This window comes from Etheostoma cragini, chromosome 5 (genome assembly GCF_013103735.1).
Source record: "Etheostoma cragini isolate CJK2018 chromosome 5, CSU_Ecrag_1.0, whole genome shotgun sequence".
Classification (NCBI taxonomy): domain Eukaryota; kingdom Metazoa; phylum Chordata; class Actinopteri; order Perciformes; family Percidae; genus Etheostoma; species Etheostoma cragini.
The window spans coordinates 1,103,719-1,128,178 of record NC_048411.1 but is presented as its reverse complement, the minus strand read 5'-3'; the positions used below and the strand labels follow the sequence as shown (position 1 = coordinate 1,128,178).

Below are 24,460 nucleotides of genomic sequence, written 5' to 3'. Positions count from 1 at the left end.
AGAGCCCCTTATCTGCATACGCTCTCTCCTTTCCCAACATTTGACTCTATCTTCCCGTTAACAGACAACACTGAGCAGCTTATTGAACACAGATGATGAATGGGTGTGGATTGATGGTAGATAGCAGGCCGCTGCTAATTGACACCGCTGTATCACTACATCTCCTGCCTTTGAATTCCTACTCTTTCTTTTCTTTTCGTGACACGGCAATCCATTACGGTTCAGATTAGTCGCTCTTAAGAAGCCGTATTTCCCTGCATGATCTATTGTAATGAAATATACTCCACATGAGATTGCTCAAGGGTGCTTTTCAAGGGTATTGTTTTTTGGAGAAATTGATTGTGTCGTACGTTGTTGAGTTATAGAAAAGCACGAGTTCTAAAATCCCTTCCTTCTTGGTCTAATTTACGCAATGCTTTCATGTAGTTTAATGTGATGTAGTAAAAGTAGCTTTATCATTTTCCTTTCTTATTATTGTACAAATACACCCCCAAGGCTCATCTATCCAGTCTTCTCTGTCTAGGTGTAATCAGAAAGGTAAGGTTTCCATTATCCACCAACCACTCCTCTTCCTTATACTGCTAGTCGAAGCCTGCCCCACCACACTGAATATAGTGCAGGTTGTACAAATCCTCGGGCCTTTTCAGAGCCAAATCTCCTGTCTGTTTGAGACCTCCATCTCTTCTCTACTACAAGCTGAGCACAAGTGATTGGAGTGGATAGCTCTCGCATGCTCTTTCCTCCTCATCGGCCGTCGGGTCCAGATCTTGGCAGGGCTAAATTAGACTAGGAAAGGGGACAAATATTCTAGTCGCTTTCTTGTATTCTCTGGCTTACCCGATCCTACTACACACCAATATATCGCCATGTCCAGCACACCAAAGTGTACCTAAGTAAAAGATCGAAATACTTCTTCCACCCCTGCACCTGACCAACCTTGAGGTCACCACTATTTCACTGGCTAATACAAACCATTTCCACAAGATTTCAATGTGTTGGAATGTCCTCCCCTCCCTTACCACATTCTCTCTGCTACCCTCCTTCCACTTTATCATTCATCTCCTTGAGGTCAGCCATTATCTCGCTTAGCTCCTCTCCTCCCGTCCTTGACTAAAGGGTATGCTTTCGCAAGTCTACTCTGCTCAGAATCAGCCTGTTATTCCCCCGGGACCGGTAGACGGCCTAGCCCTCAGCCAGACGGCTTTTAATCATTTATTTAGGGGCTGTAATGTCTATTTCAACTCCTCTCTCTCACTTAGTGCACGGAGAGAAGAGAGGAAAATAAACAAGAGACACCGCATCAGGCTGGGATCAAGAAGCCAGTTTGTCAACGAGCCACTAAGGATCCCTCCTTCCTCTCTGTCCATTATGTGTTTTTGTGTAAGATGGGGCTGCTTTTGTTACATATAGATATTTTGGCGGCGTGGACGCTGGGTTATCCCGATGAGCCAATATATCTTTACAGGAATGCATTCAACTTGTCCATATTTCATTAGCCAAAGACAGGGAACATTCACTGTAGACCCCGACGGAATATCGACAGGCCAAAATTATCCGCCAGCCGATATTAGGCATTTCCCGATCTATCGATGTCAGCATTTGTAATGGCATATTTTTTTCTTAAATATTCATTCATTAGATTCATTGATAATGACAAATAAATGATTCAGAGGGCTCTCTACAACGTCCCTGTTAGTGATGGCGTTGCATAGTCTGTCCACCAGAGGACGCTCTACAACGTCCCTGTTAGTGATGGCGTTGCATAGTCTGTCCACCAGAGGACGCTCTACAACGTCCCTGTTGGCAACATTCTCATTACTTTTTTTTGTTAATGTGTTTTTGTTCAAAGGACTTTAAATGATTTTAAGTTGATACTTTACACATTTTATTTATCAGGACCTTGACATATTTTTATGTTCTGACAATAAAACAAAATATTATAATATTATTTTAGTGAGAACTCATAAATAATTACAAATAACTAATGTTTGGGAAATCTGGGTATGATTTGATATTGGCCGATATCAGATTTTTAAATAACCAAATTTTTGCATCGGTATCAGCCGGGCTCAAATTCACGGTGATTGTGCTCTCTTAATAAGGAAGAATTTATATACACAGTATCTGCTTCATTCTGTACGGACCATGAAAAGATAAATCATGCCAAATAAGTTGGTACACACGCACATGGCTTAGTCATCTCAACGCAAAATGGACTATTGTCTTTAAAGATGTCTTCACAGAGAGATACGAGACGGCTTAAGGACAGATGCTTCTTTTATATATTTCAATGGAAGAATGCAACTAGCAGTCTTCAAAAGTCAATGCACTCTGAGTTCCCCCCTAGTTATTAATGTTTCTTTAAGCACCGCGTGCCACATTTACAACAAGGATGTTGATTAGAGGTAACCAATCAGCACTGACCTTTTGTGAATAGCACTGAAGGCCCTTCCCAGCGTAGCTGTGCTGTTTAGCCTCAGGTCGGTTGTACAAAATGTCTTTTCCTCAGCTCAGCATTGGTGGTGTGTAAACAAATGTCTCTTTCTATGCAGCAGATGGCCTCCCAATCATTAACCCCTATAATGGGACCTGGGAACCTTTCTCCGCGTCTAATGACCTAACTCGGCTCAGTTCAGGGTGCTAATTAACTCTACGTTACTGGATAGAGTGGAGCAGGTAAATAGAGAAAGTTTTCCTGGTGTTGCCTAAAGAGGTCATGCATAGAGACTGAAAAATGACCACGGAGCTTGTTTGTACAAGCAGCTTATTATTACCTATGCATATGCAATTTTTATTGTTAGGCGGCGCCCTCTAACAACTGTAGTAAATATGACTGGAGCAAAGTATGAATTAATGTAGTGTAGTATCAAGACCAAGAAGGTTTGTTTAGAGTGAGTGGGCGATAGATGGCGGTTGGCCAAGGAGACCGGTGGCCGGGTCCCCATAGAAACAATAAGACAAGGAGTTATTTTACAGACGCACCCTTTACTGTCCGACCTGCTGCCCTTTGCTGCGTGTCATCTCCCATCTCTCCCCTCTCCAGTCTGTCCACTGTCACTATAATAAGGGAAAAAAGAAAAAAGAATCTTTAAAACGAACCAGTACCAGGTCCATGTTTGCATTGTCCTCCAAAAAGTTTGTTTCAAAGTAGTTTTTACTGAAGAGGACTTACATAGCAGTCAGTGAAAAAGCATATATTAAAACAACGATTTATTAATCGATATCAGGTCACTCAAACAAAGAGTTCCATTGGAGAATCAGTTATTTTAACTCAACTCTAGTCACAATTGTTAGGATTTAACCTACAAATCTAGACTCAACTAAACCTAACCAAACAATCCTCAACAGCAAAAGTGCAACGTTTTGAGTGATCAGCAGGAAGGATGATCAATAATGACCGTGTGGGGCTTTGAAACCTGAGAAGAGTTGGCCAATCAATGGAGAACAGTTCCCTGGTTAGTGTGTCTTCCAAGATGTGAAGAAAACAATCAGTCTCCCTCCATGAGGCTTGTAGTGGAGAACACTCCTTTACCTCTCGCTCTCTCCCTGGCCTTCTCTCCGTCTCTCCCTGCAGCTCGGTGTAATTGGTCAGACAAAAATAGTCTTCTTGCTTCACTTGTTTTTACTCTTTTTCTACTTGAGGTGAATTTGAAAATAGTTTTAAGATTAGGGAGAGTGGGATGCTCGGGGAGGTTATGTTTTTCAAAGCTTTGATCTTTTATCTTTGGTTTAAGATTAATGGGGATCCAAAGGTATGTTGAAAAACTGCATTTTGAAAATAAATTGGTTAGTGTTTTGTCACATTTCAGAATGACATGACGTTTCCCTCACGTAGCTAAAGGAAGAGAAAGTGGGCATTATATAAATGGCGCGTCAGACACCCTGCTACCTGGACTATAAATACACAATGCATAGCTTCCTCTTTTTCCCCTTTTAAAAGAAGAACTCCAGTTCTACTCCAAGTCTTTCCCTCTTCAACCTCTCCATTACTTTCCCCGGCTACGTGCTGGTTTGTTTATCTATGATTGCCTCAAAGGCCTCTCTTACCCTCTCCATCACATTGTCCCACTTATGCACAGCAGAAGGCCATGCCAGGGCGTTGCACCTTCAACCACTGACTTCATATCATCTTTCATCAGCAGGAAGAACACAAGGAACACATACTGCACTTCCATAGGACGGACTCTATGCCCACTTTCATTCCAAACCCATAGATGCTATTTCTTTAAAACCATGGCCTCCCAATGAAATATGAATCAAAAGTTGTGCTCCAGGGTTTTTCTTGCTTTGAAAGAGGCTTTAACTCAATTTCAAGTCTCAAGAGGTGAGGAGTTACTAGCTACCCTGCATTGCGGGGTGTTTGGATATAATATCAGGGCCAAATGAATCATCTTCTGTCAGGACATAAACAAAATAGAACAACTATGTATTTATTGTTTTTTTCTTGTATGTTATACGGACACGAAAATTATAGAGACGTATGATTCTGAGTGCTCGTTCAAGACTTCTGTTCTGTGGAACAGTTACGTAGCGATGGGTGTGGAAGTTGGACCAGAATTGGCATCAGCTGTGAGCTTGGCCATCAGGCAGGTGGTATTTCAGACGGGGGGTATTTTAGACTGGACATGCTGCGATGTCCGCTCAGTTCACAACTTTCACTTTGGTCCCGTCAGTGGAACATTTGGTAACTTTTAAAAAGTAATCTTTCCATCCAGAATCTTATCGGCGTCCATTTCAGCGTCTCGCGCTCGCCATCCATAGTGTGAGCGCACATCTTACTAAGGCACTGTTAAGATAACAAGGAAATGCTGAGGTGTTGACTTTAGACCAGGTTTTTGTTGGTCGATGGCGCTAATACTTCCTGCTGCCTTAAGAATGCAATACTCCCAGAATGCACCTGAACACACCTCCCTACATTCAAACCTAAATAGTTTGAATGTAATTGCGAGCTTCTGGCACTGTTCAGAAATGCTGTTATTGAATTGAGAATTGTCCAATATTAATGGTTGTGCATACATGCAAATCTGCCTGACCTCTACGTAATTAGAATAAGATTTACTTTGATAAGTTGAATATATTTGCCTAAGTCAATTAGTGAGTAATGTACCATATGTTCGAAATATTTAAAATATTTACATCACTTGTAATATATTAGAATCATTATTATCTTTACAGTGATCCGTCAAGTTAGCTTTTTCAAAAATAATATAAACACTTTATATCTATCTCCTCATCTCAGTATGTTTAGTGTCGTTATTTTCTCCTCATTATTATTCATGCACTGTTTCACACTTTACATCCCTCTGTAGTTGATGCTCCAGTGTTGCATTGTAAATTGCGGGTGGCATTATATTTAATATCCTTCATTTGCAATGTTCTTATTTATGCTCTATTTTTCTCTGCTGGATTCTAAAATAATTTGTTGCTGCAGTGGCCCAATTAAAGTACCATCTTGTTGTATTTCTAACGGAGGATTACTTGTACATGTGTTTTTTCTCCCCGACTGAATATGAAAATCTGTTTGTTAACTCTTGACTTGACTCCCCTGTCTGTGCAGGAGCAGAGCCCCAGCAACGCCACAAACCTGGCTATGATGCAGGAGCCGCAGGAGGTGGTGGAGGAGACGGTCACCATAGAGGAGGACCCCGGCACCCCCACCTCCCACGTCTCTGTGGTCACCTCTGATGACGGCACCACACGGCGCACAGAAACCAAGGTGAGACGCAAAGGTGCATAGGAGGTGGCCACGATCCTGTAAAACGAGTGATAGTAAATACTAGAAAACAAGCTACATGAACAATTGTTGAGTTTCAGGCTGTTTATTGACCAAATATTTTCAGTTTGTAATGATGTAAGATGCTGATAGCTTAAAAAAAGTTCAGCTTTTAGACATTTAGCTGTGAGCTGTATATAGAGTTAATGTTTTTTAACAAGCATTCGTACATCGTACAAAAAGTAAAGCCCTGTATTTCGTATGTATTCAACGTATTTTTGGCTGTGTGCAACACATTAACTGATGCTGGATTGAAAAGCTGGAGACTGTGTAGGGAAGATGTTGGGGTGGATGGGTGGGTCATAAAACAGCCCTTTCAAGCCAGAGTTTGCTTCCCTGGAGGAAACAAAAGACTTTCACCCAGGAAAGGCGTTTCGTTCCCAGGGAGTGTTTTAACCCAATCCACGATCTTTTTCCTAATTGTTACTAGTCGCTTTTGGTCGCCAACTAAACTGTCAATGCCGGCTACCAGTGTGCTCACATGTTCGTTTGATATTGTACGATCCCGTTCATGAGCATGCAATGCTCTTATATAATCGACTGTACAGAGCTGATATTCAGCCTGCTATCTTCTATCACACCTGAGCAGAACACCTTAGAGCAGATTCACTGTTGTGGTTAAGAGATTCCATCAAGCTCATAGCTGCAAAACCCCTCAAAGTGCCTTTGATGATTTCAATATTGCTTCAAATTATGGTTATGGATTACCGCTTCCAATCTGCACGGTACTGTACCTCCTCTCCCAGACTTCCACCCCGTAGAACTCTATATCCCATAATCCTACATCCCAAAGTGTTTTTGTCTCCTTCTTATGGCTTCTTTATTTGATGATTGTGTTATTATGAGCCAACTCCCTAGGGGTTCTCGTAGTTTTGTGCGCCTTAAAATCGTCTTTTTGTTGATTCGTCCTCTACTGTGTTCTGTTGTTTTTTCTGTAAGGATATCTCCTCTAACGTGAAGGTGAGTGGACTTTTATACCAGTATGGCTTCTTCCCCACCACGCTACCATTTTATGTGTGCCCATACAGGCTACAGCAGCAGTATGCAACACAGTCTGCTTCATCCCAAACTAAATAATTCTCCAGTCTATTCTCTACAGTACTTCTCAGTTCACTGCTTGTTGCTTCCACTTTCTGGGATGAGATCCATTCTCTCTTTTTATTATTATTTCTTTGGCATGGTCTTCTGTCTCCTACTTCTCATTATCTCTATCTATTAAATTATGTTTCACACCATCCCTCACTGACAATATAGGAGGTACAAAATGCCACTGCTGAGCACCAATAACATGTTAAACATCCCCATAAGTCTGAATGTTGATATGAAATAGAAAATGTCTTTAATCTTGTAATTACATTCTGAGAAGACACTATAAATCCCTGTGTCAGAAATTATAATTTCAGTGACTTTTCACTTATTTAAGTTAGTCCTTTGCCAGCTGTCATCGTGTGATAGCTTGTTTTTTCTTCATTTTTGAATGGTATGAATTACCATATGAATTACCTTTTTTTTTTTACATTGGCTTCCCAAAGTGATTTTCAACCACTATGAAAACCCCAGTACTAAAAAACATTTCAAGTGGCATCAGTAAACTGCAATTGCTCCAACCAGAATGTCCTCCTCTTGGTGTCGGGGTTTTGAAGTATTTCGCGTGAGTGCCTGGAAGACACTCTGCATTTCACTTCTAAGTTTAAATTCATCACTCACTGTGCACGGAGAAGAAGAATTCCCACCAGGATCCATGCCAGATTTCCATTTGAAAAAACAAAATAAATCAGGTGGGGATTGGAAGCTCTTCCTTTATGCTTCCACATTCTTCCAAAAGGTGCGCTTATATTGTGACATTTTGCTTGGGATTTGGATGTAAACGTAGGCGCACTCAACTGCTGCTGCTGCTGCTGCTGTAGGCTTCCGGAGGAGTGACGAGTGCTGTGTGGAGCCCCTACTCGAGGGACTGTGAAACTGTAATTAAAAAGCATGGTCTAATCCCTCATCAGGGAGGGCCCATTGCCCTCCAGCCTGTTTACTGCAAGGGGATTGGCCACACACACTCTCTCACACTCACATGATGTTTTTATTCAGACCTTCCCAGGGATAACACACACAAGCATGTGCAGTAAAACATCACACTAATCAAGGGCTTTGCTGCTGAGAAGAGGAACACGAAGGACGCCCCTTTAAAGCAGGGCCGACACCCTGCTGGGAGAAGAGACCGGGTGCTCTCTGGAAGTCACTTTGAGTAGGAAAGACAGTTGGATGCTTAGGGTAAACTTCTGGAAGCCAACGTCTTTGCCTGGGAAGTGGAACCAGGCCCAGCCCAGAGCTTACCCAAAGAAACCTCTACCCTTGTCTTTCTACTAGGCCTGCATGGTTAATCATTGTAAAATCGCGATCTCAATTCTCCCTGTTCACCATTTAAATTTGAATTAATGTTTCCGTTTGGATTTAAAATAATCTTTGACTGCACATGCTCGGTGACTCGGTAAGATCCCATCAGCTAGATAACTCTTTCTCCAGCTTTGGTCAGTCCAAGGCAGGATTAGCTGGGAGACTTCTTCTAGACCAGGGCCACTTGTGGAATACCTGCAGACCAGGGACAGGAAGTAGTTCTTTTGGAGATTATGGTCTAGGGGCTGTTTGAGCTGTGTTAAGCCACTGAGAACGAGCTAGCATGCTACGGTCAGCCACCTGGAGTCAGCTAGTGACGTAGAAAGCCGTGCAGATGTTGAACAGCTCACCCGGAAACTGAAGGCAGAGGACATTCAGAAAAACCTTGTACAAGTGTGTATGCGTGTTGAAGCGCCAGAGACACAAAATAACCCCAAATCTCAGAAAAAGGGGATTTTTTCATAATATGGGCACTTTAAAGCGCTCTCAAGCGCTGCAATGCTCCCCCTTCTCTTCTTTGAAGCCTCCATGTCTACAGGCTTGTGGTGATGAGCAATGTGCTATATGGGCCCAAAAAATCTGTTTGGTACTGCCAGTTTTTTTTTTGTTTTGTCATGGTTCATGTGTGCAACAAACATTACACTTTGTGAGAAAGAATTGTGGCAGAGAATCGTGATGTCAATTCTAAGATAAAAAATAGTGATTCATATTTTTCCCCGAATTGTGCAGGCCTTCTTCCTACTTTCCTCTCTCTTTTTGTCCTCTCTGCATCTCCTCTCCGACTTCTTACTTTTATGTGTTGTATTTCATCTCTCTCGTCATCTCGCAGCAACTCCCAGTATTATTTATGCGCTTATCTGTTCTTTTGAACCAAAGTCTTGCCTTACTGTCTAATGCTAACACACTCCTTTCCCTTGATGGCTCTGTCCCATCTGACTGCCGGAAGATGAAACACAAAGCTTCTTCCATCTTCCTGATTTGCAGGCATATTTCTTCTTCGGTGGTAAACATGTTTCTAGCTGATTTAGTATCAGCGATATTACTTGTAGGAATATCGGGAAAGGAACAGAAAAAAATATGCATCAAGACAGAGCTGGACTGGACTGATGTTGCCCACTCAGTGGTGGTGTTCAGGGTCCGGGTAAGTTTCAGCTGACAAATTCAGTTAATGCAGAAGGCCTTTCAATAGCAGATTAGCTCTGTCTTCTATTTACGTTCTCAGTCAAAGTGAACTGGCCCGGACCCTGAATGAGTCTGAGCACATGTCCGCGCTCAATTAGATCAACGTCCGTTCCTCCTGTCCCAGCATGCCGTGCTTTCCCTTGGCCATCATCCAGCCCTCTCTTCCTGCCGGAGAACTCTCTGAATGGAACACCAGTCATGTTGGAGGAAGAGCTCTGATGGACCAATAAAAGCAGCATTCCAGCTCTTTTTTCTGGATATGAGCTAATGAGAGTTGAGGAAACCACACAAACCAAAAAAAGCAGTTTCACTAGCCTGCACATGCTGGGGAGCCAACCATGGGTGGGTACTGTGGGAGTTAGTTAATCAGGTACAGCTGTTATAAAAAATGAGGTGCCACTGTTAAACAGAACAGAATAAAGAACAGACATATTTTCTGCTCGGAGTGCATTACTTTTTTTTAATGTCAGACAGACTCTTAACTTCAACAAGCACTCTTTAAAAAAGTTGCTGGCGCACAGCAGGAACTGTCCTCTCTCAGATTGCATACGGCTACTGTATATGTAGCGTAAGAGGGTACACGGCTGTGTCATTTTAGAACTATCTGCATTACAGAGCTACACACCTGGATGCACAATGCAATTTAATGCAAGTTATTGAGAACTCTACCCACCCATCCAACTCTAGGTGACCAAATTGGTCAAAACCATCACCCGCCGCACCTATCATCCAGTGACGGTGACTGACTTATTAGAGTCCAGGCCTGCAACCCGGACCCCCACCCCGGTCTCCATCTTGCCCTCCAGCACGTCGGAGACAGAACCAGTAAAGGATGCCTAGCCCTGTGTGATGTTTGCTGTGTTCTCCCCCCCCCTTGGTCTTCTCACATCATGCTTTTAAAGAGAAACCACATTTAGCTACTTTGGACTTTCTAACAATGCGGAGAAACTAACAATGTCTGCTTCTCTCATTCAGGCAGTTGCTCTTTAAATGGTCTGAAAATTAATCACAAGTATTACTGTCACAGGCCTCTTAAAACTCTGAGTTGCTACCTCACCCTCTCCTGCTATCCCCCTGGTCACCCTGTCCATTTAACTCGCAATAAATTGAATGCCACGGAGGTTGTGAAATGTCTTACCGAGCTGTAAAGTGGACAGTTTGACGCCTGCTGCCCTTCCCTGCATTTTTAACAGTTTGGTCAGTTAAGGCCTGTGGTCGCGTTTAACCCTTTTTCAGTACAGCCATGACGTTCCATGCGCGCGCACACACACACACACACACACACACACACACACACACACACACAAATGTGCACATGTTTACATATACTTGCACTCTCTTCCATTTTAGCAATTCTCTTTTAGCCCTGTTTACCCCACTTCAGCATATTTCATTTCAGATACCCTATTTGGAACGCAGGCCCCTTGCCTCCCTTCGTTTCTCCGAGCGCAACAGTTTAACGCCTTGTGCACTTGAGCTCACATCAAAGAGCGTTTAAAGCCTGCGATGGCTCCCGTTGCAGCCATTGCAAATCGCCTAAAAAGCTGTTCTGGTACAAGGCAGCGGTGCATGTCAAGGCTGGGCAGCTGTACTGTCGCAGTCACCGTGCTCTTCTCTCAGCTCTCACAGCCTGAATAGAATAGAATAAAAATATAATGATAAATAAAAGGTGATAAAATGATCAGATTTAAATAATTTGAAGCTGGAAGGCTTAGGTTCCCTTGTGAATATATATAATATAGGAAAGTCAACAAAGCAAATGTTAAATGTAATAAATAACTTTTATTATGCCGACGTAATCGCTTCATGCAGAGTATGACATTCAGCCCTGGCCCCTGTAGTCCCCGTGAGGCCCAGAGTTAACATTTGGACCTATGATATGAACACCAGAACCGCCTAGTTTGGGTTCTCACCACCATGAAGCCACAAGGATGAAAGTGAGCTTGTTATTCCTAGCTCATACATATGCTTAAGCTAATGTGAAACAAACAAATGATCTCTTTATTTTTAACTAGAACAAAGCCGAGGAGGAATGGCCAGCAATGTACATTGCTCAGTAATTACTGTGAACATGGAGATGAACCTTGGTGTTCCTGAAATAGGCTTTGTTATGTAGCCCACAGTCAGGGTGTTATCAAACGGAGCCCACTGAAGATTTCTATTTGTCTCCGCCATGTTGAACTACAGATATGTTGCGTTGCGAGGGTTGATGCTTTGTTGGGGTTTCTTAATATTGTTAACATGCCTTTGCTCGCCCCTGATTAAAATCTAAATTATGGCAGTGATGGGAAAATAAAGAAAGCAAAAAATCAAAATTAAGAGGGCTGGTGTTGAAAATTAAACCCATCAGATGTGGGAATGAGTGGAGCGTTTTTTTTCCGTCTGCTTTTTCTTCCGTTCCCCGAGTTCAAGTGGGAACGCACCTCTCTGTGACACCTTGTCAGGCACAACACAAATTGCATCAGAACTGCATCCCCACAGATGACTATTCATTTTCATCAACCTCATTAATTCTGAAGATGAATTTATTGTCGTGGACAAAATAGCCAATTATCGGCCACAGCAGAATTCCATGAGCAGCAAATTGGTTTCTGTATGGGCATAGAGCCCAGGGAAAGACGGGGGGGGGGGGGGGGGGGGGGGGGGGGGGGGGGGGGGGGGGGGGGGGGGGGGGGGGGGGGGTTAGCTGTCTGAAATTCCCCAGTCAGACTGCCCCAGAGACAGAACAGGAAGTAGACTTATTCAGCTATAGGATGAAGTGAGCATGAGAAATGAATACGTGCGTGTCTGGTGTCACAGTCCTCCGCCTGCAGAGTGGGATGCTGCCCTGTTTCCTTGGGGACAAAAAGCATTCAAGGTCCAGTGGAGCTGTAGCACTTCAAGATGGCCCTGTTACGGCACAATCCAGGAGAGGCAGTGTACAAAGGCTGCTCCTGTGTAAATGCAATATTTCTGGCTGACACTTTTTTCTTTGTAACAGATTATTAAAGCATGTGCACTGATTTAGGGTTAAACCAATTGTTGAAACAGGCCTTAAAATTGGTCAGGTATTATCCACCTCCATTACAACAGAGGTTCCTACCTAAGTACAGCCTCTAAATGTTTTTGTAGAATTCAAATTTTGTATTGAATGGTAAGAAAATTATTTGCAACCAACTTTAGCATAAAAAACACCTCAATGTGTGAGTCTTCAAGAACCCATCATCTTATGAAATATAATTTGATGACAGTCAAATGCACCGCAATACTCACAGGATAGAAAATTTGAGTACAACTAACTTTTGAATGAATTAACAAAAATTGACAAGTTTTCCTCTCCGTTAAATTTGAAATGCATGATTTAATCTTGACACCAAGAATTCTAAATTATCATTCATTTTTCCCATTAATCCAGTTTGTTTGTCTGCCTCTTTCACTGTGTGCCATCCCAACACAGTGTCCTGATCAGACAAATGTCTCCGTTTAGTGGACAGCATGGTTTTCTGTGTATGTGCAACCTGAAGACGACATGTCTATCAGTTGGACCCAAACATAGGCTTGCTTTAATATCATTCTGTCCTGTGAGGCCAGGCTGTCTGACAGGTGTATCTGTTCCCCTTACAGGTGACTAAGATGGTGAAGACGGTGACCACACGGACAGTGCGCCAGGTGCCCCTGGGCCCCGATGGCTTGCCCCTGCCCGAGGGCTCGTCCCCACTAGGCAACTACACCGACTCCATTGATCGGCGCTACATGAAGAATGGAGGCTTCATCACGCCTCAAGCAACCTCAACCCTGACGCGCTCCTACAACAACTCCTACAACGATTCATACGGCGAGACACCTGAGAGCCAGTACGTCCGCCACTACGGCCTGCATGATGGCTACGCCGATTTGACAGACAACTACGGCAGCCTTTCACGCGGGGTCAACTTCCGGCCACCGCGCTACCCATACTTGCCCAACAGTTACCGGCCGGAGAACAGCTACACGCTGCCTATTCGTAAGGATGACTACGGCCATGTGGCCCAGCCCCAGGTGCCTATGGGTAACAGCACTGTGGATCTGAACCGCTCGCAGCCCGAGCGCTTCCAGCCCGAGCCATATGGCCTGGAGGATGATCGCCGCAGCTTGGGCCCTGAAGAGGAGGAGCCGTACGAGCTGGAGCCCGACTACTCCACTGCAAACCGCCGCACCCTGCAGGGGGCCAACCGGGGTCGCACCCACCGGGAACCTCTTCGTGATGTGCCCCGAGTCAGGTGAGGATAAAGGCAAAAAACTTAAAAGAGTAGAGGTTTGCTTTTAAACAGGAACAGACATGCTTGCTACTAGAACTCTGAGCAAAAGATGTTACACAGATACAGTACATCTGCATAACAGTTGTTTTCTACATCAGCACATGGTCTTATGCTTAAATGCCTGACAGATTGTGTCAGCCTACTTGCAGGAGATAATGTTTTTTTGTGTAGGCGTGCAAGTTTATACTGTATTCATGTCCTTCTTTTTACATTGGGCAGTGAGTTGTTTGTTGTTTGTATGCATGAGTGCAGGCTTTGCTTTGTCATGAGAGGAAATCATCCTTTTAAGATGTGAGAGAATAAAGAATGCTTGTCTTGCTCTCGCCATAAAAAAGACTACATTACACCGTGTGCTAGTAGACAGATGTCTCGTCTCCTTGAGCAACTTGCTTGAGAAAAGAAGCAAGGAAAAACAAGTCTTTTATTGGTATTTTGCTGGAAATAGATAGTGAACAAGTGTTTGTGTCAGTGTTAAAAAGGCGGGAATGATTTGAGACATGAGGAGGGAAGGAATGGAGGATAGAGGGGACGGAGGGAGAGGAAGGGAGGCTTGAGTCAGTCATCTCTCTAAAGCCTTTTTTGCGCAACCTTTGCTGAGAGGAGTATAACCCCTGGCTCCAGCCGGCAGTAAAAAAAAAGCATGTTAGCCTCCAACAATAAGATCCCAAAATGGACTCTTGTCTCCTAATAGTTTCCAATCATTTCATTGCTGCCCAAAGGGAGGCCCGGAACAAATGGGTTTGACAGCTTAGTGACTCTTTTTTCGAACAGTGATCTAGAGAAGATAGATTTTTTTCAAGTCCTCTGCCCTTTTCTTCCAATTTGAGGGCAACATGTTTGAGCCTGGAGCCAGATCTAAAGGAATAGAGGCAGTAGGCAGAAGTAAGAAAGACAGGAAAGATCGTGTATTTCTGTCTGTGTGTTTTTTTTTAGGCACAATCAAAGGTGACGTGGGAGTTTTGCGCTTTGACCGCTATTAATTAAGCTTATGTAAATACATGCATTCAACGCTATCTAGGTGTAAAGGTCTCTGGATTGATGTGCATGTGGAGAAAAGCTCTGACACTTACCCAACGTATCTCCCTCTCTCACTCTCTCTCTCTATCACAGACACACATACACACTAAATAAAAATCTACATCTTCAGAAAATGAGTCACTCCCCCATACGCCTAGTGAGAGGCGCTTGCTGTGACAGGCAATTTGTAGCCTGCCTTACATGTGTCACAACACAGCCCTAACAGCCACATACACCCCTTCAGACACACACACAAACACACATACACACACACACACACACACACACACACGCACAGACATGTAGACACACTAAGCCGTTAACATGAATGCCCTAACACCAACACATATGTTTGAAACCACTCTTGACTGACAGCTGCCTGGCTAATTGGAGCATAAAATAAATGCAAAATATTTTCTTCTCTCCTCCATCTCGCCTTCACGCAAATCAGCTGACATCAAAACAGACGTATACAGGTTTTTTCCCTCTCCCAGGAACGGTTACAATCAGCCCTCCCAGAATGCCCAGGCTCTCCTGTGCATTCACGATTAGTATTCTCCCAAAGGAAGCTGCGGCGACTCTAAAGTGCTGTAATGAATCTGGGAATTAAAGTGGTTTAATTACAGCTTATCATTGCATTGCAAGCCCTCAACTATGCTTTGACAAAAATGAAGACATTTAGCACTGAAACGGCTTCCTGCATTGGCGCCAAGCACTCATTTTTGTCAGCGCCGCGTAATCCATCACGAAGAAGTTTGAAGTTTATACATGCTGCACAGCGTGTTAGGATCTTAAAATGCAGTACACCCTTATGGAATCATTTATCATGTATCTCCACTCACTACACTGAGCATGTACTTTAGGTGAGAGGTTAGAGGTGAAAGAATAGCGCTTTAGCATGGTGTCATTAGCTGCATTACCAACATTTGTGTTTGTTTTTATGTGCTGACGGCAATATATGCAGTTAAAAAAGCTTTTGAAAAATGGCAGAATTGGATTGGGACAAAAACCCGTTTTGACTCAAGGTGTATATTTGTTTTTTAAGAAATAGTTAAATTGCAATGTAAGATATGTTTATATGATGCTAGTCTGTATCCTTTGCGTTTAACTTGCGGGATTGATCTGGTGCTGCAGGAAATTTTGCCGGATGCATGTCTTTTCCACTTCCTTCCGCATTCTTTGTGTTTTATTTCTAAACTGTAATTTCTATGGACTATGTTACCTGGTCCTCAGATCTCTGCAGGGTAAATCCAGACAGCTAGCTAGACTATCTGTCTAATCTGAGGACTATGGTTACCTGGTCCTCAGATCTCTTTAGGGTAAATCCAGACAGCTAGCTAGACTATCTGTCTAATCTGAGGACTATGGTTACCTGGTCCTCAGATCTCTGCAGGGTACAGACAGACAGACAGACAGACAGACAGACAGACAGACAGATAGATAGATAGATAGATAGATAGATAGATAGGTATTTATTGATCCCAAAAAATGGGAAATTACAGTGTTACAGCAACACATAGGAAAAAAAATCTATATAATCTAATTTCAATAGACTATCTGTCTATCAGAGTTATCTCTTTAGTTAACTATATTTTGGCGGCTCTGTGCACACCGCACCGCCCATGACGATTCTGATTTGTTTAAGAAAAGCCATTAAACCAGAGCATGTTTCCCTCCCATCCCTGAATGCTATGTGGAGTAGCCAGACTTGCCTTCAGAGCGCTTTGGAGAAGGGTCTGACAAAGCGAGACTAATATGATGGAGACTGCTCTGCCTTATGGTTTAATGTGAAACTTGTTTTATTTACATGTCCAGTTTTGTTTCTTTGTCTTTAGTCGGCCTCTTTTTTGTGTTTGTCTGCTTTTTGGTCTGTGGTCATTTATTTTTCTGTCCAAAAGCACTTTAAGTGTTACATCAAAGTAGATTATGATCTACCTTTATTACTGCCTTGCTCATAGGCAGCAAGCATGTAGCTATAGAGAATGTAGGGAGGGCAGGGCATCTCTGCTCCCTTTATCCCCGCTCAGGCTTTGCAGATAATGTGCCCCCCACTGCCTACATCAGAATCTGTGTGTGTCCATGCACCTTTTATATTATTGTGTGTGTGTGTGTGTGTGTGTGTGTGTGTCCTCATGCCAGCGTGATTAATAGCTGCTTTTGAACTCTGCTACTACAGGGGCGTCTTTAAGCCAATCTCTAATGGTTCATCTCTCCTTCGGGGACCTGCTCAGCTGCACCTGCCTACCTGAAATCATGGGTCACACCACACACACACGGTGGGGTGTCTTTCTAATCCAGTGGTGTCTGTAGGGAACGACTCGTAGAACTGATCCCCCCCCCCCCCCACTCGATTGTGAGACTTTGACTACGACCCAGATACTCAGCTGATTATTATACTTCCCCTCTGTCACGTTTGAGGTTTCTCAGAAGCACCCCATAAATTATAATAGAAACTTCTACGCGATGTCACTCTCATTTAGTTGAATGAAAACAAGCAGTGGGAGCAGCGGATAATGCCATCAAAACAGCCTGCGAATTAAAAAGTGGCAAGACGTAAACACTCCAGCTTTGCAGTTTTTATTCTCTCTTCTTTCTTCTCCGTCCCGCGAAGACTCGTGTGCATCATAAAACAATTATTGCCCATAATTTAAAATGAGCAATCTGCTTGGCAGGAGCAGTCAGTGAAAATCGCATAATGGCTGCAGAGATGTAATGTGTACATGTGAGATGCAAACATCTTATTGCGAGTGGCGAATCCTTTTGTGCTGATCTCCTTTCATGGGCCTGCCGAAGTAGAGGGTCAGCCACTGCCGCGATTGAAGCATGATGAAAGCAATTGACAGGAGATAAAGGGAAGGAAGAATAGCGAGGATGTGACAGTCCAGATGAATAGACGAGCGCTGAAGTTTGCCGACACGCATACATCTTGTATCTACTGTATCTGTTCATCTTTTTCTTTCAAGCGCACACACACACCCATCCGTCGATGAACGCACAGATGCAGAGAAACAGCCCGGACATTTAGCAGCTCGATTAACATGAGGAAAGTGATCTGCCGTAATAATTATTGGAGCATCGCGTCTGGCTGTGGAGAGCCCTTTCACATCCCGTGAAAACACCCCTCCCTGTACACACAATGGCGCCAATTTAAATGCAAATGCTGACATTCCCATCGCTCAGCCTCATGACGCCTGCTTTAGCCAAAAGCCCCGCCACATTGGCTCAGATCTAAACGAGCCACGATCTACACAACTGTACATCTCATCTGTTTGTGTGTGTGTGTGTGTGTGTGTGTTTGTGTATATGTGTGTGCGTGAGAGAAAGTGTGACAGATAATAAAAGAGAAAGTCAAAGAAAGAGAGAGAGAGGGAGCGATATACTGTGCATGACAAAGATGGTGATAATGTATGCAGCTCTATCCAATGCTGATGATGCTGCGATTAGAGAGAGCGTTATTCTGGCCTCCTTGTCATGTCCAATATCCCACAGCAATCAAAAGCTGGTTGATGGCCTCCGAGCGTGGCAGTGTGTGTTCATATCTCAAGGAAGCATTTAGTAACCACCAGCACGTGCACACATACCGTACTGCTGTGCACATTTTCCCCCTTTTCCACGCCCTCTGTCGTGCAGCTCAGTGTTGTCGCCAAACCTCAGAGTCGGCCTCCATATGATGATGTGCTGTAATCAGGCTTGATTGGCCACGACTCCTTCCCTACTGTGGTTACAGGCTGCCTGTGGAGGTTTGTGGCTCTCCAAAATGTTCCACAGAGCCAGAAAAAATACTTTTGAAAGAAAAATAAAGAGTGATGATAAATTAGAAAGTTTGCTGTTCAGCACCGTGGTTCTTTCAACTTGGTTAACTCGCTGCATTTGCACATGGGGCCGTATTCAACTGCGATGGTGCCTCACTCCATCTCTATTAATCCTCCCAACATCCATCTGAATAGGGGATTTAGTATCTCGTTCCATTGCTCTGGCAGGAGATTTTCTCCAAGTTCATTTAGTATCGATTTCCCTGGCAGTAAAATGCACAAAGTTGTGTCATAAAAGCCAATATGTTACTGCGAGGTTTGTGTAAAAGAATAATCAACAGAGGAATACACCAGAGTTGAGGCGAGATGGCATGCAGAGCCCCCCCCCCACTCCCATCCTTTCCCAGCATGCCTGGGAAGAACTGTAAAAACACATAATTAACATAAAGCTCATTAAAATTGAAGCTCGGTCTGGAATTCCATGCCAACCACCGGCGTTGGCCACCATTTTTTTGTTGCACCACCAACCACCATACATCAGAGATGGTGAGAGGAGACCAGCTGGATTATGCAACAAGGATAAACAAGTCTCAAGCTGTGGGGCGTTGGGGGATGATTAAGGCTGTACACAACCCTAATTAAATTTCACTCCACATGTCATAACTTTTCCCATCCAAACATTCAACCAGAGAACTCAGTTCTATGTGTTCAAAAAGATGTTTTGTAGACCAAGTAAAAAAAAAAAAAATGTTGCAACTTTTCTCGGGTAACACGTTACTCCCCTGCCTCTATCCTCGGAGTTTGCCCAACATGTGAAAAATCGTTGCTATGATTGAAGTGCCTTAAGTAAAATAAGTTGCCTTCACTGTTGCAAGTAGCAACAAATGATCTGTCATTTGAATTGAGTGACTATATTTTCACCCATGTACCCATAGAGAATTGATGAGAAGGCCTTCAAAATATATAGAACCCCAGAGAGCAGAGTGTAGATCATTGATTTTGAGGTTTGGGAAACAGATTTATTGAAGGCCCCCCCTCCCTACGGAACCCTCAAAGAGCCACCCTCCCTTCCTACCCCAGAGGACCAAGCGTATTTCCGTTACCAAAAATGAGAGCTCAATCCAGTCCCCCAGCATTAACAGTAGTGATGCTATTGAGGCTAATGCTAGCAGAGAAGTCCCAGAGAGATGGTCATTAACATTTTAGCAACTGCATGCTAGTGTTCGGTGCTGTGAGCAGAGGGAGCCCTGGGGCTATCACAGGGGCTCAAAGTCCTCCCTGGGGGGACAGTACAGCTCTTTCCTCTGTCCCCTGGGGAAAAGACATCAGATCCTTTCACTACTCTATATGGTGGCTTTCTAAAAAAAAATAAAAACCCTTTCCTTTAAAGCCTTTCCTTTGGTGATGCCTTTGTCTCTGTTTCTTTGTGAACTGCCTGTCTTTTCTTCGTGCAGTCTTTTCCTGTCTCTCAATCCCTCTCGCTAAGACTTTGTTTGCTGATGACTGACATGTTTGCTGCTACCAGCTGACAGGGAGGAATAATAAGCGGAATGTTGCTTAGCATATCACTCTTATTGCATGGGAATTGCACCCCAGTCCCCTTGACAGACCTGTTAATAACAGATCCGCAGCAGACATCACCTTCCGTCTCTGTCCTGCATTCCTTCCCTTCTATCCTCCATCACCCACATCTTCTCACCTCTCTCTCACCCTGTCCTCTCCTTTTCTTTCCCCCCTTCATTAGTCAACTGCTCTCACCTCAGTTGCCTTCTTTCAAAGCCTTTCCCCCGGCTGCCTAATTCTTCTCTCAGACAAATCTGTCTGAGTCACCCTCCATTTACCTCGTCCATCTCCCTTGTCCTTACCGTCCTCACCGTCCTCTCTCCTTTTGTCTTCCAGAGGGTACCCAGACGAAGCCATTGAGGCAGAGCTGATCGATGAGCGCCACCCCTACATCCATGGTATTTATTCGGCACCGCTGGCCCAGCCCGAGAGGGGGAGCATGGCCAGTCTGGACCGCATGGGTGGCCGGCGCTCACCGTCCATCGACAGTATCCGTAAAGACCCGCGCTGGCGTGACCCAGACCTCCCCGAGGTGATCGCCATGCTGGGCCACCCCATTGACCCGGTCAAGTCCAACGCTGCCGCCTACCTGCAGCACCTGTGCTACGAAAATGACAAGATTAAGAAGGATGTGCGTCAGCTGAAGGGGATTCCTGTTCTGGTGGGGCTTCTGGACCACCCCAAATCCGAAGTCCACCGCAAGGCATGCGGCGCCCTGCGCAACATCTCCTTCGGCAAAGACAACGACAACAAGGTGTCCATCAAGAACTGTGACGGCATCCCGGCCCTCGTGCGCCTGCTGAGGAAGACCAATGACATGGAGGTCCGAGAGCTCATCACCGGTAAGAATAAACATCTCCATATTAAAACCCTCCAAATAATGTGACCCAAGAAACCCTAACATTTTTCTCATTAAAATGTTTGATACAGTACTTAGTCATCAGACAACAATCCAAGCAGATGATCGTTTTCTGACCTGAGAGCTTGGTGTAATTCTATTTTAATATTTATGTTTGTTACTGTGCATGCATTTTGTGTCAGTCTCAGAAAAAATATTCTTCTAATATCGTGACTTTACCACATCACCCAGTTCCACTGCAAAGTTTGCAATGAACGCAAACCTCACATCCATTCATATTTTCCTTCAAACTACCTAAAACAGATCTGTAATGTGGGTGAGATTGTTTATAATAAATGCTATGGATATGTCTGATTGCATTCCACCAGTCAGACATTATTTACCATATTTACCAATTCCCTTGCCATATGTAAAGGGTTCTTGTATTATGCAAAAACCACCTGCATAGCAGTGATGCAGCCAAGCCTGTTGGCTGTCTTCTCCACTAACCGTAGGATTCCTCTCTCTGTCTGCCTAATTAGTCTCAACTCCTTCACTACAGTAAGTATAAAAGTGCTGCTTTGATGCCTTTTAAGCTGATATGATAACACCTTAGTATGCCAGTCCTTTCCAATCACTAGCTGCGTACTTCCCATCACTCATATATTCTGTCCAGGAATATGCTGGGTTGGCTGCCATAATCCCATACTCTGCATAGTAATGCAGGGCTGAGTCATACTATATTAACGAGCAGAGATTCTTGTGTGTTTTCCACTTTTTTCAGCAGCATTCACAGTGCTTTTTCCCATCGCAGACCCCTTACGATATTGGATAAGTTTGTTCCCCCGGGCGTCCAAGATGGAAAGATACACTACTTGCTGAATTAGCATAGAGTTTTGTAGCTCCCCAGATACTAGTGAGGGGAGATATCAATGCATTCAAATCTGTAAATAGTCCTTATTTTAATTCTAGTGATGACACATTTGGAGTAATTTGTCTTGGCGATGGCTCTTCTTACCACTTGTAAAAAGGATAACAAACGTCAATAAGCTCATTAGTCATTCATAAAGCCATTTTCTTTCAATGCGGGGTCACAAACTTCAGAGTCAGGATTTAGAACAAACAGGATGTGATTACTATATTACACTGTACTGGAAGCAGAAGGAGGCCGATAGAAAGTAAAAGGATTCTCCATAGAAAAGCAGGCGGCATATGAACATTGATTCTAGAAGTAAAAGCCATCAATTTGTAATGAAATATGTTTTAATTCCTTTAAAATGAGCTATTGATTTAAACGCCATGGTAGGGTTGTTTCTCCTTGACCTGGTTAATGTCAACCAGGGAATACTGTGTGTGTGTGTGTGTGTGTGTGTGTGTGTGTGTGTGTGTGTGTGTGTGTGTGTGTGTGTGTGTGTGTGTGTGTGTGTGTGTGCGCACGTGTGAACAAAGGGGAACCACTTACAGGAAGATACTTGACCTTTTGTGAACCCGCCAAGTGTAAAATACCACCACAAGACATGACGAGTTACTTTTGAGCTAAATTCATATTTTATTGAAGGAAAAGTTTTAAAGCTGTACATTTTTTTTAACTGGATGCCATGCTCATCCAAAGATCTGCAAGGCTGCCCAAAGAAGGAATGTCAATATTGCCGCCCTCAATCCAGAGTGATACCAGTCCTAAAAAACATGCTTGTTGAGCTTTTGTGTGTGTGTGTGTGTGTGTGTGTGTGTGTGTGTGTGTGTGTGTTAGCTTTCCTTTGCTGTGACAGAGATGTCGCGGTGAGCGATGACTGTGCCACAGCAGAAATGATTGCCTTTACAGCGCGTTGCTCCCAATCGTAGCTAAAAATAACCCTGCACCACAAGACGAGGACAGAGGCTTTTTAAAAAAAAGTCTCTGTCTTTCCCTCTCTCACTTATTTTCCACCCTCCCTCGCTCAATCTAATTTTTTCTCTCCATTCATTATCAACACCCTCGTTGATTTTTCTCTCTCTCTCTCTCTCTCTCTCTGTCTCTCTGTGTGTGTTTTCCTCCCTATAGTCCCTCTCTCTCCCTCTCTGTCTCCAGCTTTAGGTTTCCATTGCCAGGGCTCTGGCCCCAGTGAAAACAGGCCAGTCACAATGCAAGCTCAGCTTACAGCCTTAGCCCATGTGGCTAGAATTGGCCTTGTTGTTCTACAATTAAATATGGGTTATAAATATAGGCCCCTTTTCTAAGTCCATGTGTTTTAGGAGTTTTGCTGTTGGAGATTGTGTGCTGCCCCTGTAAAACCACAGAGAGCTCTGTGGGTAAACGGGTGACGTGGAAAGAACCAAGTGGTTTTATTTTCCAACACACAACGGACCAGTCGACCAGTCATATTTTTAGAGCTGTGTACCATTCAGAGTGATTCTTTTTTTCCTCCCGGTAGGCTCTAGGCTGTTTGTGCCCTCCAGCAGTTCTCTCTCTGGAAATGTAGATTATTAAGTGGATTTGTCTCCTGTTTATCCTGCGGGAGATGTCTGAGTTTTGGGGACTGCACTCAGGTGCTTCCTGCTCGCCTTTGTCGTGTGAATGAAAAATGCATGCAGGCCTTAAAGCTACGAGATTTTGTGGTGTTTTTGTGAGTTTAAAATATACTACATAGGCTCAGGAGCAATTCTAGGATCCGACCTATAGGGGGCTCATTCCCTGAGGAGAATGTGACACGGAGTAATTACAATATCTGATAATCTCTGAGCTAGCTACTGAACAGCGTCAGCTAACGTTTTTTTGTCTCTATTAGCAGTATGATGGTACTAACCCTGACACTTTCTAAGTCACAGTAATAACGACTAATTTGACATAATGTTCTAACATTCAGCAATTTTAGTTGCTTACGTTTCAATTTGGGTTCTAATCCTCGCCATGAAAGACCAACTTCTTCTCTGGGGACTATCAATGTTAAACTTCACTAGCGCACTCCTGCTGTCCCTCAGACAGATCAGATCAGCGTGATCCTCAGCCAAAGGCGGGGGTCTGTCCAACCAACTCTGATTGGCCAAAACTATGTTCCTGTTAACCCTTTCCTTGACAGGGTTACAATTTAAAGGTGCGTAGCATTGGAGACAGACACACAGGATATGTATGGTCTTTCAATTGCTTTGAACAGGCAAGTTTGCAGTTCTGACTTGAAGCACCAAAATTGATGTAAAGTTTTTAGTTATTTAAATTTTTAGGGAGGGCTGAGATGAATGGCTTAAGCCCCCCTAAAATGGGTGTTAAATCGGCCATGTTAAGGCTCTCTTCGGGTCTTCAACAATTCCTGGGGGTAATATCTGGCTCTTTAGCTGCTTTAAGCACCACTATGTTCAGCAGCTAGTTGCTAACTTTGTCTGTTTGGTGCACAGCAGGTAGTGCACGTAAAACAAAAATGATGAACTGTTGGATTGTAATTGTGTGTGGAGTTGTTATTACCAGGGCCCCTTTCACATTACACTCATTTTCTCTTTAATGCTGATTTAAGCAGAATGTGTGTATTAGACCTAGCCTGACAAGCCAGACCCACATCCAGATGTTGGGTCTGGGAACTCTCCATTGGCAGGGCTCAATCTGAGGGGCGGGATAAACGGTTGTCTTTCAAATTCCCTCTGCTGCAATAGGATAGCTCAGCGCTACAACCAATCAGACCAAATCTAGTTGATAGATCTT

General features: G+C 43.7%; 1 protein-coding gene and 1 long non-coding RNA gene across 23 annotated transcripts in view; one reads left to right on the top strand and one right to left on the bottom strand.

Annotated features, from left to right (window-relative positions):
• The window catches only part of LOC117944352, a 21,458-nt gene extending 5,886 nt beyond the window's left edge, over positions 1-15,572 (bottom strand). Inside the window, exons 1-2 of the long non-coding RNA XR_004656554.1 lie at positions 15,562-15,572; positions 14,946-14,948 (exon numbers count right to left, since the gene is read on the bottom strand). This is a non-coding gene — a long non-coding RNA (uncharacterized LOC117944352). The remainder of the gene's footprint in view (positions 1-14,945; positions 14,949-15,561) is intronic.
• The window catches only part of arvcfb (ARVCF delta catenin family member b), a 207,133-nt gene that overhangs the window by 128,531 nt on the left and 54,142 nt on the right, over positions 1-24,460 (top strand). For 15 of the 22 annotated variants that reach the window (XM_034871055.1, XM_034871053.1, XM_034871057.1 and 12 more), the window contains 5 exons: positions 5,558-5,716; positions 6,713-6,733; positions 10,031-10,168; positions 12,947-13,581; positions 20,289-20,794. In XM_034871055.1, coding sequence (XP_034726946.1) covers positions 5,558-5,716; positions 6,713-6,733; positions 10,031-10,168; positions 12,947-13,581; positions 20,289-20,794 — 1,459 coding nt within the window. The remainder of the gene's footprint in view (positions 1-5,557; positions 5,717-6,712; positions 6,734-10,030; positions 10,169-12,946; positions 13,582-20,288; positions 20,795-24,460) is intronic. The other 7 variants (XM_034871064.1, XM_034871066.1, XM_034871076.1 and 4 more) reach the window with 2 other exon arrangements.